General features: G+C 43.7%; 1 protein-coding gene across 13 annotated transcripts in view; it reads left to right on the top strand.

The window, feature by feature from the left end:
• ITPR1 (inositol 1,4,5-trisphosphate receptor type 1) overlaps positions 1-13,125 on the top strand; it is a 188,162-nt gene that overhangs the window by 123,518 nt on the left and 51,519 nt on the right. For 12 of the 13 annotated variants that reach the window (XM_068907210.1, XM_068907212.1, XM_068907209.1 and 9 more), the window contains one exon: positions 547-737. The exons of the other annotated variant lie outside the window; for it this stretch is intronic. In XM_068907210.1, coding sequence (XP_068763311.1) covers positions 547-737 — 191 coding nt within the window. The remainder of the gene's footprint in view (positions 1-546; positions 738-13,125) is intronic. 13 annotated transcript variants of the gene reach the window in all.

Raw genomic sequence — 13,125 nt, 5'->3', positions numbered from 1 at the left:
TCTTCCACTTACTAGATCACTTCAGTTCCCATTCGTCCTGCCTCTTCCGTAAACTCTTACGCACTTAGGTTTAGTCTATTTATCTGTGGAGTTTTATGGTTCTGTACAGCTCTTTGCCATCTACTGGAATTTGCCTTGCCTTTTCTCTATCACTTCATTGGTACTGCAAAGCCTTCACTTTTTCTTTGTATCTCTGAATCCATGCTGTTTCCAGAATTATCTTCCAGTACATCAGTCCCCCTTTCCAGCTCCTCTTACGGATGAAGTAGTAGTTCTAATAGCTGTTTCTCACTGTCAGCCAAGGCGGTCCTCCCTCAGACTTGAACATGCTACAGCAGTGTGAGGTACCCATATCACAATGTGTCCTCTCTGTGCTTTTAAGCTGCAAACTTTTCCTTGCAGAGTTGCTATGTGTTGAGGTCATTGCCGTTAATAAACGTGTGTACCATTCGAGATAGGTTAATTGTTTAAACCAGAAGAGAGATCCCATCACCTTAGAAGGGAAGGATTTGAATCTCAGGCTGTCTGTCACGATCACCTTTATAGGAGGAAGCTCCGGATCAAGTTCAATGAGCCGAGGTGAGATGAGTTTGGCAGATGTTCAGTGTCATCTGGATAAAGAAGGTGCATCCAACCTGGTTATAGACCTCATCATGAATGCCACCAGTGACAGAGTCTTTCATGAGAGCATCCTCCTAGCCATTGCCCTTCTGGAAGGTGGGAACACTACAATACAGGTAGGAATATGGAAAACATCAACCTTATAACTAGGACATGTTGGAAAGGGAAATGTTTTATGAAATCCAAGAAACTTGAGCTAAAAAAGATGGGAGGGGAATTACTAAATAATCTTTTACCTGTAATTAAGGGAAATATCAGTCCTTACCATGCAAAAAAAGCTTATTAAATGTTTGCGTGGGAACTAGGTATTTTTATTTCCCAGAGCCATATAGAAGAATGTATAACAAAATAGCTTTGCATCTTAAGTTAGTGTGACTGTTTTCATGAGTAAGTTTAAGCAACCACAAGTTGCTCTGAGACTTTTACTAGGTCTTAGATTTCAGACCCAAATGTAAAATATAACACTTTATGGTAAACTCCAGATCATCACCATTCTCCTATGATCTTGCTGTTCTTGGCTTCTGTGTTTTAAGTGGTGCAATTCTCATACAGAGATATCAAATCATCACTTGGACCTGCCAGCCTGAGGTTTGTATGGGTTTTAATAAGCATACAGCATGTAGCTTGTTACATTTCAGAAATATAGTATTCTGATACACATACAAAGTAAAAACCTTACTATGGCAAAAACATGCCTGCAACTATTATTGAACATGTAATATCTTAGAACATGTGCAAAGTCAAAAGAATATTTGCAGGCAGCCTGTTTCCATCTTGGACAGTTCAGAGTAGGCTGGACTCTATGCATAGATATTGCAGAGAGTATTATCCCTTTTCCTCTCCCCCACTGCCATGTGTCTGCCATGTGTCTCACATGTCTGAACAAAACAGTCAGGGGTTTGTTTAAGAAGGTCATTTTCCCAGATAGTTGTGCTCTTTCTGAGAAGTGATATTTCCAAGCTTTTGATACATGTGACTGGTTTAGGATTATAATTTGAAGACATTTGTCCTGCATCCTAATTATAGGCAGTTGCCAAAATGGACAGTCCTGTTCTGGCTAGCTCCTTGTCCCCTCCTTTGTGTAACTTCTGCAGTTGTGGAGCGCATTGAATCGAGTTGCTAATCTAATGGACAACCAGCCTGACAATGAAAACAGACGTGATCCCACAGCAGAGGCATTGCTAAAACCTGACCAGAGATGTGTGGAAAAGCAGGACTGTTCTGGATAGCGGTACAGGATGAGATTTGATGAAGTGTAACACGGAGCTGAATCCTGACTTGTTATACTTGATGATTTATGGTTAAAAGACTTGCACTAGATCTCTATAGCACCACTGCCTCTTCATGCCTTTTCAGGGCATGGTAAATTTTTGTTGAGAGGAGAGAGGACGTTCTGGGGATGCTTCTTCAGTCTCTGAATCTGTAGTCATTACCCTCTTTTTATTTTTTCCTATATATATGCTCTAGAGACAAGGTGCAAAAGACAAGGTGGGACTAGAGCATTTGAAGTCCCACATCACCTTAAAATGCAATGAAGGGAATAACATTCCTTGGGGAGAGTCACTCCTCTTAAGTTTCCTGCTCTTCTCAAACGTAAGGGTATCTGAGTTTTCATCTTCCTAGCTCACGGGTAGCCTCAGGTAACCTCACACACTGTCACACTGGAAGAAAAAACAAATTCTGCACCAGCCGCACACAGAGAGATCAGTTGCTTACCCTGGAACTAGGACTAATGGACTGAGTAGAGTCACTTCCCTGCTGTATGCAAATCCTTGTTAGAGTTGGAGACAGGTTTCTTGGCTCATTTGGTCAAAAAAAAAAAACAACAGGGAAGTGTCCGATCCTTCTCCGCAGACGCCCCTTTCACCAGAAAAAGGAGACTGTTCTGTTTGTATTTGCTGTCTAGAGCTACAAGTTGGGAGTCTGTAAAATAACTATGTGGTTAGGAAGGAGCTGTTGGCATAAGGCGGTTATAGCAAATCACATGATGCTTTGACATCCGTGCAGTGTGATCCTGCCAATTTCTGTTACGCTCTTGCCTTTTTAGATATTACTTCCGGCCAACCAGAGTAACTATTTTCCGTCCTTTCCTGCTCAGGAGTAAGTGCTTAGTGGTTGTCTTTACCTTCAGAAAAATGTTCTGGGCAGGCAGCAGTTATTCTGCACGTATGTGTGTATGTGCTCTAATGCAGTAGTGAAGGGTTTGGAAGGGAGTTCTAATTTAGATTGCTTTTAAGTACAGAATATTTTATGACCAAATCACTTGCTGAGGCCTACAGCTAATACTGTAAGGTTGTGAGGTCTTGGACACACCCAGGAGCTCTTACTCATGCATGCAAAGTATAGACTAAACTTTACTGAAAATATCCCATGAAGAGGTTGTAATGTAGCTATTCTGAGCTCTAGCAATCCATCAGCCTCATAGGCAAAAGGCAAAACAGATGTATTAATGTAGAGAGATGTTCCCTTACTTGCCCCTCCCAATGATACCTTGCAAGCTCCTGGGGGCCTGAGCTTCCTTGTTTTGCTTGCACTGTCTCTAGCACATGTGAACCCCCTTAATCAGGACCACTACAATAGCAATAAAGGTCAGCACATATTCAGCTCTCCAGTCTTTCTGTATTATTTGTGTCATGAAAGCCAAGTAAATAAAACTTTAAAATGTAGAAAAATGCCAACCACCAAGCTTAACTTCTGGGAGAACAGCTGGCTCAATGTTGGTGAATCAAAATGAATGTGGAGGTTTACTCATTAGTAAAATCATGATTTCAGTTCTGTATCTCCCAGAGTAATTGCTGAGTGATGTCCAAGTTAAACCAGCATCTTGACACAGTAAATTCATATAACCGAGCTTTTCTCTCTCCACATAGTAAGAATAGCATATCTGCTCACCCAGAAAATACAGAAGGCTCTAGGTGAAACCACGCTATTGGGGAATGCTACCTTTACAGAAGAACTACATGAGGTAGTCACTAGTCTGCATAACTGTAAATCACCTTTTTTTTTTTTTTTACACAGCAGTCTTTCACTACAGCGCACAGAAAAGATTTAATATAGAGTACAGCACTGTGATGTCTCCTATTAGTAAGACTTTATTTTTGCAAAATGCACTGCAAAAACTTTCTGACTGCTTATGAAAACTAGTCTCACTCATGAAAATGAACCCGTTAACTTTCTGTGGTCTTTTATCCCGGTCTTCCTCTCATCTACAGTTTTCTTCCAAGTTTTACAGATAAGATAGGACTTCACAACCCTTGCAATCTGCAGTGTGGATTTTCTGAAGTTCTGCAGCAGTTTCCAGTAACTGCCAGTGGAATAGTCATCTTCAGTCTCTGGACTAATAACTTTTGTTCATTTTGCATCAGATATGTTTGTCATTGTGAAACTTGAGCTAGCCAGATCAGCCAGCTTTGTCACTGAGTTTTAACACAAACAGTTTATCTTCATTTCACAATGTTATGGTTATTATTAGCAGCTCTCGGTATATAGTATTCTAAACAAGTTCATTCTGTGATCCATCTGAATAAATTTTACCAAACTTAAATTGCTTACCTACAGCCCTTGGAGAACAGGAAACTAGTGGGATAGAGACAGGTTATGTTAAAAGGTTTTTTGGCAGTGAAGGTAGAAGCGTTGTCCCTGCATGGCATTTTCTTAACTCCAGGCTTTCACACGGGAAATGTGTTCAGCCTGAAGTTAAGCAAAAGGTTGGTACCGACACACGGGAACTTGCATATGATGATTGTAACCTGGTTAATAATGGGAGTTCCCGGGTAACTCCCATGCGCTTCAGTGGAAGAATAGATCCCTGTGATGTTGGAAATGGATAACTGGAATAGGTGTTACCGTTTCGTTAGGTACATATGGGGCCAATATTAAGGCTAGGCAAAGTAGGTGGTTACCAACTCCAGTAAAAAAGCAAATCTAGAAAGGTTGCTTGTTATAACTGGCAAGAGTGATTTTTTTATTGGAGTGTTAAGAAAATGAATGTGGGGGAGAAGCAGGACTCGTTTGTCTTCGGGAGCCAACTAAGCAGGCAGTATCGGGCATGCTTAATCCCGTGCTGCCCTGTTCTGTTAAGGGGGTGACGTGATGTGGACGTGATAAATGCACTCTGACTCGGTGAGTCTGGGGAAGGACAGAGGTCTTTGCCTGGTTAAAGCCCTCTGGATGGCACCTTTTCTAGATTATTCCTGGTTTTTAGGGTACAGTTAGAAGCACTGTCAGCTCCTGTGGTGGTAGAGGTGCTGCTGGCAGGTGTGCAGGTGCCTCCCGTCAGCTCCTCGCTGCTGTTGGGTAAGAGCTCTGGTCTGCGCTGGGAAGCGTGCCCTGGTTTATGAGGCGACAGAACGGCGGGTGGAACCACGGGGTTGAAACCGGGCAACAAATGAACCTGACAAACGCTACTGTTCCCTGAGCTGAAAATTGCATAAACCCTGCTATTAATTTCTATAACCCTCAGCGTGCGCCTTGCGAGCGCTGGCTCGGGCAGCGCGGCTCGGCCGCTCGCCGGTGCGGTGCAGCGCGGGAAGCCTCTGCGGGCCCCGCGGGTGCCCGGGCACTGGCCCCTGCTGGGCAGCCTGACCCTGCTTGGCAATTGCTTTTGCTCATAGGCGAGCTTAATTTACAGCTCCTCTTCTCCTTCAGAGGAGATCAAAGGATAGTCCGTTCCCTGCATAAGTTGCCGCTTGGCAGATTTACCTCGATTAAAGTAACCTCGGTAAATGAGTGACAGTGGAGGAAATTGCTGAAGACTGCTCCTGTAACACTTGTCCCTCATCTGCCAAATAAAAATTATATGCACCATATACTCTGCTTCACCTCCTTTGAGTTTCAGGTTTCCTGGGTCTGTGGAAGTTGATAACAAGTAAACTCCCTTACATAACTTCCTCTCCATGGAGATTTTGGCCAGCTTGTTTAATTAGGGATCTTCTCAAAAGTTAGATTACGTGACAAATTACCTCCACACCCATTGATGTTTTCAGCAAGGGAAGGGAAGGGAAGGCAAGGCTGATAGCTTGAGTTTAAGGTGCTTGAGAGCCTTCCCAAGGCAATGTGCTGCAGAGCTACCGCTGCACGGTGCAATAATGGCTTTCCCCCTCCACCTCCAGTTCTTTCCAAGCCACCCAAAGGGGCCCTGAACAAGCTCGATACCAGAAATCACTGTAGCCGTCTCCTTCTTAACTAGCCTGGTTTAGCAGGAAATCCTCTTTGGGTAAAACACTGGACTAACATGACTCTCCTGGCTCCAGCTGTGTCTCGCACCACACAAGCGCGCCCTCAGACCCTGGGGACCACCTCCTTATGCATTGCCACCAGTAACAAAACTCCAGCAAGGTGATCTGTGGTTGCCTTTGAGCTCGGTGCCTCAGACTGTCCCAAGGTGATTGATAGTTATTAAATAATTGCATAATTGATGCACAATAAGGAATTGAATCCAGACCTATTCAATTACTATTTGTATTTCTAGCACTTAGGAAAGAAGCTGAAATTAAGTTGTCTAGGATTCCTGCTAGGCACAAGGAGCCCACCTCCTCTGTCAAAGTGCGGTGTTGGTGCTAAGAGCACTGAAGCGCTGAAAAGCACTTCAGGTTCTGACCTCATGCTAAGAAAAACTTGTGGAAACCTTGAAAATCTCAAGGGCTAAATACAAATGCCTTTTAATATTCAGTAGTCTAAAACTTCTTTATTTGGCCATGGTTGTTTGCATATCATTTTAAAAGCAGACAGCTCAGATCTGTTCTGCTGCCCTTTTGCTCTGTTTTTGCTTCAGTGTAAAATGATTTCTGAGCGGTTTTTGTCTTGTACTGCTAAAGCTATTTTCAGAACTAGACCACTGAAGGGGATAGACCTCTTTGCTCTCGGTAACACCTGCGTGGCTTTCTGATGCCTCGCTCTGCGCTTATGTGCACAGCATGGCAACCTGAACGTGTCATTTTTATTGCTGTCTGCCGCAGCTTTCTGATTTTACGAAGCAGTAACTTTGAGATGGATGTGTCCTTCAAGTTACTGTAGTGTTGCCTGTGAAATAAAGTGACAAAAGTTGAAAGATGAGAAACACTGAAAAGATAAACAGTGAAATAGCTGGAAACAACCAGACAACCTTTTTGATTTTTTTCACTTTCCCTGTTGGCCTGAATATGTACTGTCCTCTACAGCTGCCAAAACACTTAGTTTCCCAGTGTCCACAGTTGCGATTGCTCTCAAATTTTAGGAGAAAATTTTGAAAAGTATTGCAGAAGTTGTGATGATGTAAAACTCAGATTTAGTAACATAATTATGCTTTAGAGTTTTTGATCTGGACTTTTTTTTTAAAGAAATTTACTTTTTAAAAAATTTGAAACATTCTGTGATCTCACCAAATCTACATGATGACAAATGTTTCACAGGTCAGAAGGTTTTTGGAGCACTTAAACTTCTGGTCACTGAAAAAAATTATATCTTAATACTTCCCCTGTTGGAAAGCTCCTTACCCACCTATGGGAAGGAGAAGGATTGTTGTTGGTTTATAATAGACAGTCAGAATTCTTTGATACGGGATTCAAAGTTGTATCTTTTTAATGGTTTTGATGGTATCTGTTCAGGAAACTAATGCAAAACCAGCAAGCTATTGGTGCCTATTCAGTGGTCACCTATGTCTTTCACTATTTGAATAATTAGAGTCTTTCTCAAGGTAAAATATACCGTAAAAAATAGAATTTACTTTTGACATTCTAGAAATGCTTCTTCAGAACATGACATACAAAAAAGTAAATCCTGATAAGGACCTACATCTAACATTGCGTTCTCCTGCGGGCAGTGCTCTTCCCCTCTTGTTGAGGGAGACCTCTCCAAAATGAGCCATCAAGAACTGATTGCATGCAGCAGCTACCTTCAAAACAAGGCATTGCGCTTGCTCTAGTAATTAAGTCAGCATTAAGGAAATGCATGTACCGATGTAATGCAGATTGTCATGCGTGCGAGGAGACTTTAGGTTGCAGGCCCTTGGGAACACAGGGAGTCTCTTTCATGTGCGTTTAATGCATTTAGCATAGTGAAGTCGAGCATCTCCCTTAGCCATTAGGCACCATCAGGTTAAACACAAACAAGCCCTGCTAATAATGCATGGGGAGACAGTGGAAAGCTGCTGGGAATCACCACTGCCCTTGTTTTACAAAGATGATTTCATTTGAGGGGGGGGCAGTAAGATGCATCCATCATAGATGAGTTTGTGAATAGGGTGCATAAAGTGGAGTTATAAATAGGAGACTTGTGGTGTGTTTCTGCTTCAGCTGCAGCTGATGCTTTCTGAAGCAAACTGGGCCATTGCTGTTTCTGTATCATGGCATCTTTCTGAAACTCGGCTTTTTTGGCCAAAGGAAGGTTTTCCCCTTGGATTTTGATGTGGCCGTTTGTGCGACTGAGCAATACAGGTGAAAATGGGATGGGCTACATCTGAGTTCAGCTGCTTTACTTATCTCCTAGTCCTGGTAGGCTCATGTAGGAAATCACTTGTGGTTGTTTGTGACTGCGGAGCTCTCCTACGGAAAACTGGTCAGCGTTCAGATGCGAGCCTGTTACTGTAAGCAGCAGAGGATGCCACTTGCTAGTTCTTCCTATTCCCCTCTGTGGAAACCATGTCTAGCTTAAACTTTGAAGATGATCCCTAGCAGGATTAAAGTCCTCCACAAGCAGGCAGAGGCAAGCTATTCAGAAAAACAAGGTCATGCTGCTTTTTTTTTTTTTTTTTTTTGGTAAGCACAGGAATCAACAAAGAGATGTTATATAACTTCTATTTATATCCTACTTGCTCACTAGCTGCAGGCATACGAGAGGAGCTGGGAAGGGAATTTAATGAGCTCTCGGGGCTTGCTCACCTTCCAGAGCTGCTAGGAGCCAGCTTGTTTTTGAAGTGCGTCAGCAAACGAAACTGGTGGTGGGTGGGTGGTTTGGGTAGGTGGACTGACTTGTTGCTATGGTTTTCTTGAATTCCTCTGTCTCTCGAGAAGATCTTACGCTCCCCACCCGCCCTTGGGGGAGTCTGCAGGCTTCCTTGTTTCTCACACCTCCACGTAGCTCCCTGGTTCCCCAGGGAAGTGGGATACCGGCTCCCGCGGGGCCGGAGCTCACACGGCGAGCGGTGCGAGCCGCCGGCGCGCGTGTGCAGGAGGAGCGGGTCGGCCCCCGAGGCTCCCACGCTTTCAAAGCCATCTGCTCCCCGTTCGCAGGAATCTTAAACCCTGAGCCGAAGAGTCACGTTTCTACCTGTAATTCCCCTCGCGCTGCGTTACTTCCTTCCAATCATGGGGCGTCACTGCCTTGGCCGGTGCCTGTGGTTTTGGTGTTAGTCTGGTATTGACTCAGCGGAGCGGCATGGGGGGATTGGATCCCCGTGGGGAGGGCAGCCAGGGGAGTGGTTTGTTTTTGCTTTCCTTTTTGTGAAGTGACTTTAAATTGCACTACGATTTTTAAGTGCTACAGTAGGAAAACTTTGCAGGATACAAGGGCTCCTCTAGAAATGAGTGGCACTAATTCTCCTGCAGCTTTCATTTAATGCGTGTTGGGAAAGACTAACGTTTATTACATGGGGCTGTTTCTAAAGAGTCATCCCCGCTCCGGGAGCCCCCTGGGTAAGCTGGGGCAGAGCTGGCGAGCGGGAGCAGGGCCTCGCGGGGTAGCACGTAACCCCGCGTGCCTGCAGTGACCACGGTGGAGACAGTTTGTCTTGTTTGTGCAGAACAGAGCTGGGAAGTCCCCTCTTCTGCTTTCAGGACAAAGGTTGTTTTACAGTTTGCAATAAAACCAGGCTATTGAAGTGTTTTGGCAGATTTACCTTATGGGTTTATTTCAAACTGTGAAGAATGTTGAACGTGAAATATTTCGCCTGCCGTTTTGTTAAGCTGTGCAAGACTGATGGTATCTATCACTCGGGCCCCAAAATGATGGATCTTTACCAAGCTAGGATGTGCAAAAGATCTCAGGAAAGGAGGAGGGTCAGGGATATTTAAAAGGGGGGGGGGGGGAGAGGGAGAGCGAGAGGACGAAGTTGGGTTTTAAGTTCTGCGCTGGAATCCCTTGCAGTCGTTTAGGCAGAGCATCAAGGGTTGAGATTTGCTCTGAATTCAGCGCTCGCGTTAGCACTGCAGTTCCCCTTTTTAAAACGTAGCTCCTTTGAAGTAGTCCAGCTGTAAGAGGTGGTATGGAGGTGGCAAGAGCTTTCTGCAGATGTGAAGTAGCACAGAAGTTTTGCATTAGTTTATGCTGGCAGCCTGTCCAGATAACCCAGGCAAGTTAATACCCCTATAATAATTTCTCTCTAGCGTTGGGATGAAGTGTCCTGAATCCTTGCCAGATAGCTGATCTCTCTCTCTCTCTCTCTCTCTCTCTCTCTATCTCGTGTCTGAAGGGACTTTCCTCTCTAAAATACCCGTGACTGGCCAAGTTCATAGGATATTTTCTGTTCGCCGATAGAGAAATCGGGAGAGAGCTAGCAACAGTAATTTTGTGTGAGGTGTTTGCTGGGGTTTTGCTTTCCCTTATTTGTAATCAATGATTTTTTTTTTTCCTGGGGAATTCTTTGGGATCTCTTCAGATGGTCTGGCAGGGCTTAATGGATGTGGTCTGTCGAAACAGCTTTGTGAATTATAGAGGGTGTGTCCGGAAAATGTCCTGTCCTCTCCAGGATAGCGGCAATCCTTGTTTGGGTTTCACGGCCAAACGCTCTCCTAAAATCAGGCCATCCTTCTTTCAGGAAGAGGCGTGCGTCTGAACAGATGTATCTTAAATCCAACACTGGTTAATAGGTTTTAGTTATATTTCTCACGACTTGATCATGAAGACAGCATGTGTAGTCCAGCCTATAATTACTAAGTCAGAGAACAAAAGCCAAGCTATTTGGTGCAAAACAATAAAATGATGGTTCCTTTTCTTGGTTAATGAAGCACAGCTGTGGCTTCAGGGCAGACAGAGCTAGCAGTTAACTGCAGAGATTAAGGAGTCCTGCCTGAAGGTGACAGTCCCCGTGAGCAAAACATGCCAAGCCTTTGAGAGGTGAGAACTAGGAAGAGGCTGATTCTTGGTTATTCCATTTAATAATCCCACACGGAGCGCAGGCCAACGCAGAGTTCAGCAGATTTGTCACGAGTTAGTGCTAGGTCTCTATGTTCAGGGCAGGCTGGACTAAGGTGTCAATCTGTAAGGCGGGCTACCTGCTGGGTGTAACAGCTTCCGCCTCCAAAGGGCAAGTGTCAGCTTTACTGGTCAGCAAGCCTGTTTGCTACCCGTTGCTGATGCAGGAGACATGTTAAGAAGCATTTGTACGTGCCATTGTGGTTATCTTGGTAATTCCACTCCGCTGAACTTGTATGTAATTAGCTGAGTTTCTCTTCCACTCATGTGTGATAAATTATATATATTTCTGTGTCAAAGAACTTGGAAGGCAAGGCAAGGCAGGACGGGGGAAGAGATAACGTGCTAGCGTTAGGAAATGTGCCTGTTTTTTGTTGTGTTTTTTACATGTGACTCTAGAATCTGTCTCTTTTTAATAAGTTGCAAAATTCGAGGGTGCACCAAAAAATAACTACAGAAAACGATATGAAGTCAGAACAAAATGGTAGCAATAAAGATATGAAAAACTAATGTTTTCAGTTTAGGAGAAAGGACTGAAAGGTAACCTTTTACTAATGTATGTAAATAGGTTGAAGGGGAGAAGATACCACGTACCTGGGATAAACATGAAGGAGAAATAACCTAAAAAAAAATCACTGACTGGAAGTTAGAATGTGACCAAAAAAAAAAAAAAGGAGCTTACTCACACGTTTCAAACAGTTATTAACCACCGGAACAGACTACAAAGAGACACGGTTCATCATCTCTGACGCTTTCTAAAGAAAGACAGGATGCTTTTCTCGAAAAGATGCATACTTAAACATGTCCTTAAGCTCAGTTAGTGAGCAAGAGCTGTAAGGGCTCATGATGCTCACAGGTGGGCCAGGCTGTGCTCTGCAATGCAGACTTTGCCTCTGGTTTATTTTGTTGCAGTGGCCTTCGAGGCCCAAGAGCGGATCAGGACGGCGGCGGAGCTCTAGTCAAATCGGTCGCTTGGCTTTCAGCCTCTTCTCCTGCAGAATGTTTCGTGCAGACCAGTGACGGGAAGGCATGGAAGACAGAACGTATCAGTAAATAATCCCTGGTGGTGGTGGTGGTTTACTGTCCTTTTCTAGCCCAGAGAGAGTAGGCTGAAGGAGTGAAAGTGGAAGGGAGGTTGCCTGATATCTTCAGGAGCCGAGTGGTTTTGGAGAGGAAAAGCAGGAAGTCACTGCATAGGTTTCCTTGTACCTGGTTTTATTGCCTGCTTTGCTCTGTGGTAGTTTAGTAGACTATTTTGAATTGATGTCGGGAGAAGGAATGTGTCTGACTGGCTTTGCAGAAGTATGGTGGCCTATGCCAAATCCTTCTCTTTTTCCACCCCTTCAAAACAAACACAAGCTCGTGGTAACTCTCGAAGCACCAAACGCTTGCAAAAGATGCAGCGTGCTGTGGCTTGCCCGGCCCTTGACGCCTGCAATGAAACAGTGCACTGCAAAAACACATTCTCCTCGGTTACCTGCAGGACTTTGCACTTGCAGACCTTTATGCAAGGAGATTTTCCCCATATGTTTCTGTGTAGTTTAACAAAGCTTTTTCCATTGTCCCGAAGGAAAGCTAAACTACGAAGTTAGTTTTGAATGAGTTTGTGTAGGTGGCTGTTACTCCATGTTTCAGAATGTTTGGGAACTCTCTACTCAACGCTCCTATGCATCGTAATTCACGCGATCATGTTAAAAGCTTATGTGTTTAGTATATGAATGTTATGGGGTGTTTTTGTCATTTTGTAGCATACTTTTTTTTTTTTAAATTTTGTGGCTATAAAATTAAATGTAGTCACACTGTCACGATGCTCTTGCATCAGAGATGAGTCTTGATTCATTTAATTGGGTGGTTACTGTGCTTTGGAGATGTAATACATTTCCTTGAGGTGCATCTACTTCTACAGCTGTGTCTTCTGAATCCAGCATTCATAAAACAAACTTCATGATCTTCTGTGCCAATGTCAGTTAATGAAACAAAACGCAGTCTCGTACTGCCTGATTTCAGAATTTTGTAAGAGCAAAACTGATCCGCTGCCAACTTGCAGGTTGGTACCTGACCTAGTCTGTGTGATTGGATATAGTCTTGTAACGTGTTTGGGAATATTTTATTTCTGAGGTGCCCTTATTTCTTAAAGTGCTTGGTATGCTATACAACATACATAGTAACAGCAAATATTTCATGAAGAGCCCCACTGAAATTTGAATTAAAAAAAAAAAATTAAGAAAAAGGCTATAGATAAGAGGAGGGTAAGAGGGACTTGTTTTGGGGGAAAGTGAATTGATGTGGACTTTGAGAAGGGTGAGTGGAATTACTTTTTCCTCAAAGCTCTTATCTCAGCAAATAAAAAGTTTAGTATCTGTCAAATGCCTGTGAGTTCCATATGAAGGCCATACT

Source organism: Struthio camelus, chromosome 14, assembly GCF_040807025.1.
Source record: "Struthio camelus isolate bStrCam1 chromosome 14, bStrCam1.hap1, whole genome shotgun sequence".
NCBI classification, from domain to species: domain Eukaryota; kingdom Metazoa; phylum Chordata; class Aves; order Struthioniformes; family Struthionidae; genus Struthio; species Struthio camelus.
The sequence above is the reverse complement of the archived record's forward strand: the minus strand, read 5'-3'. Positions and strand labels throughout refer to the sequence as shown.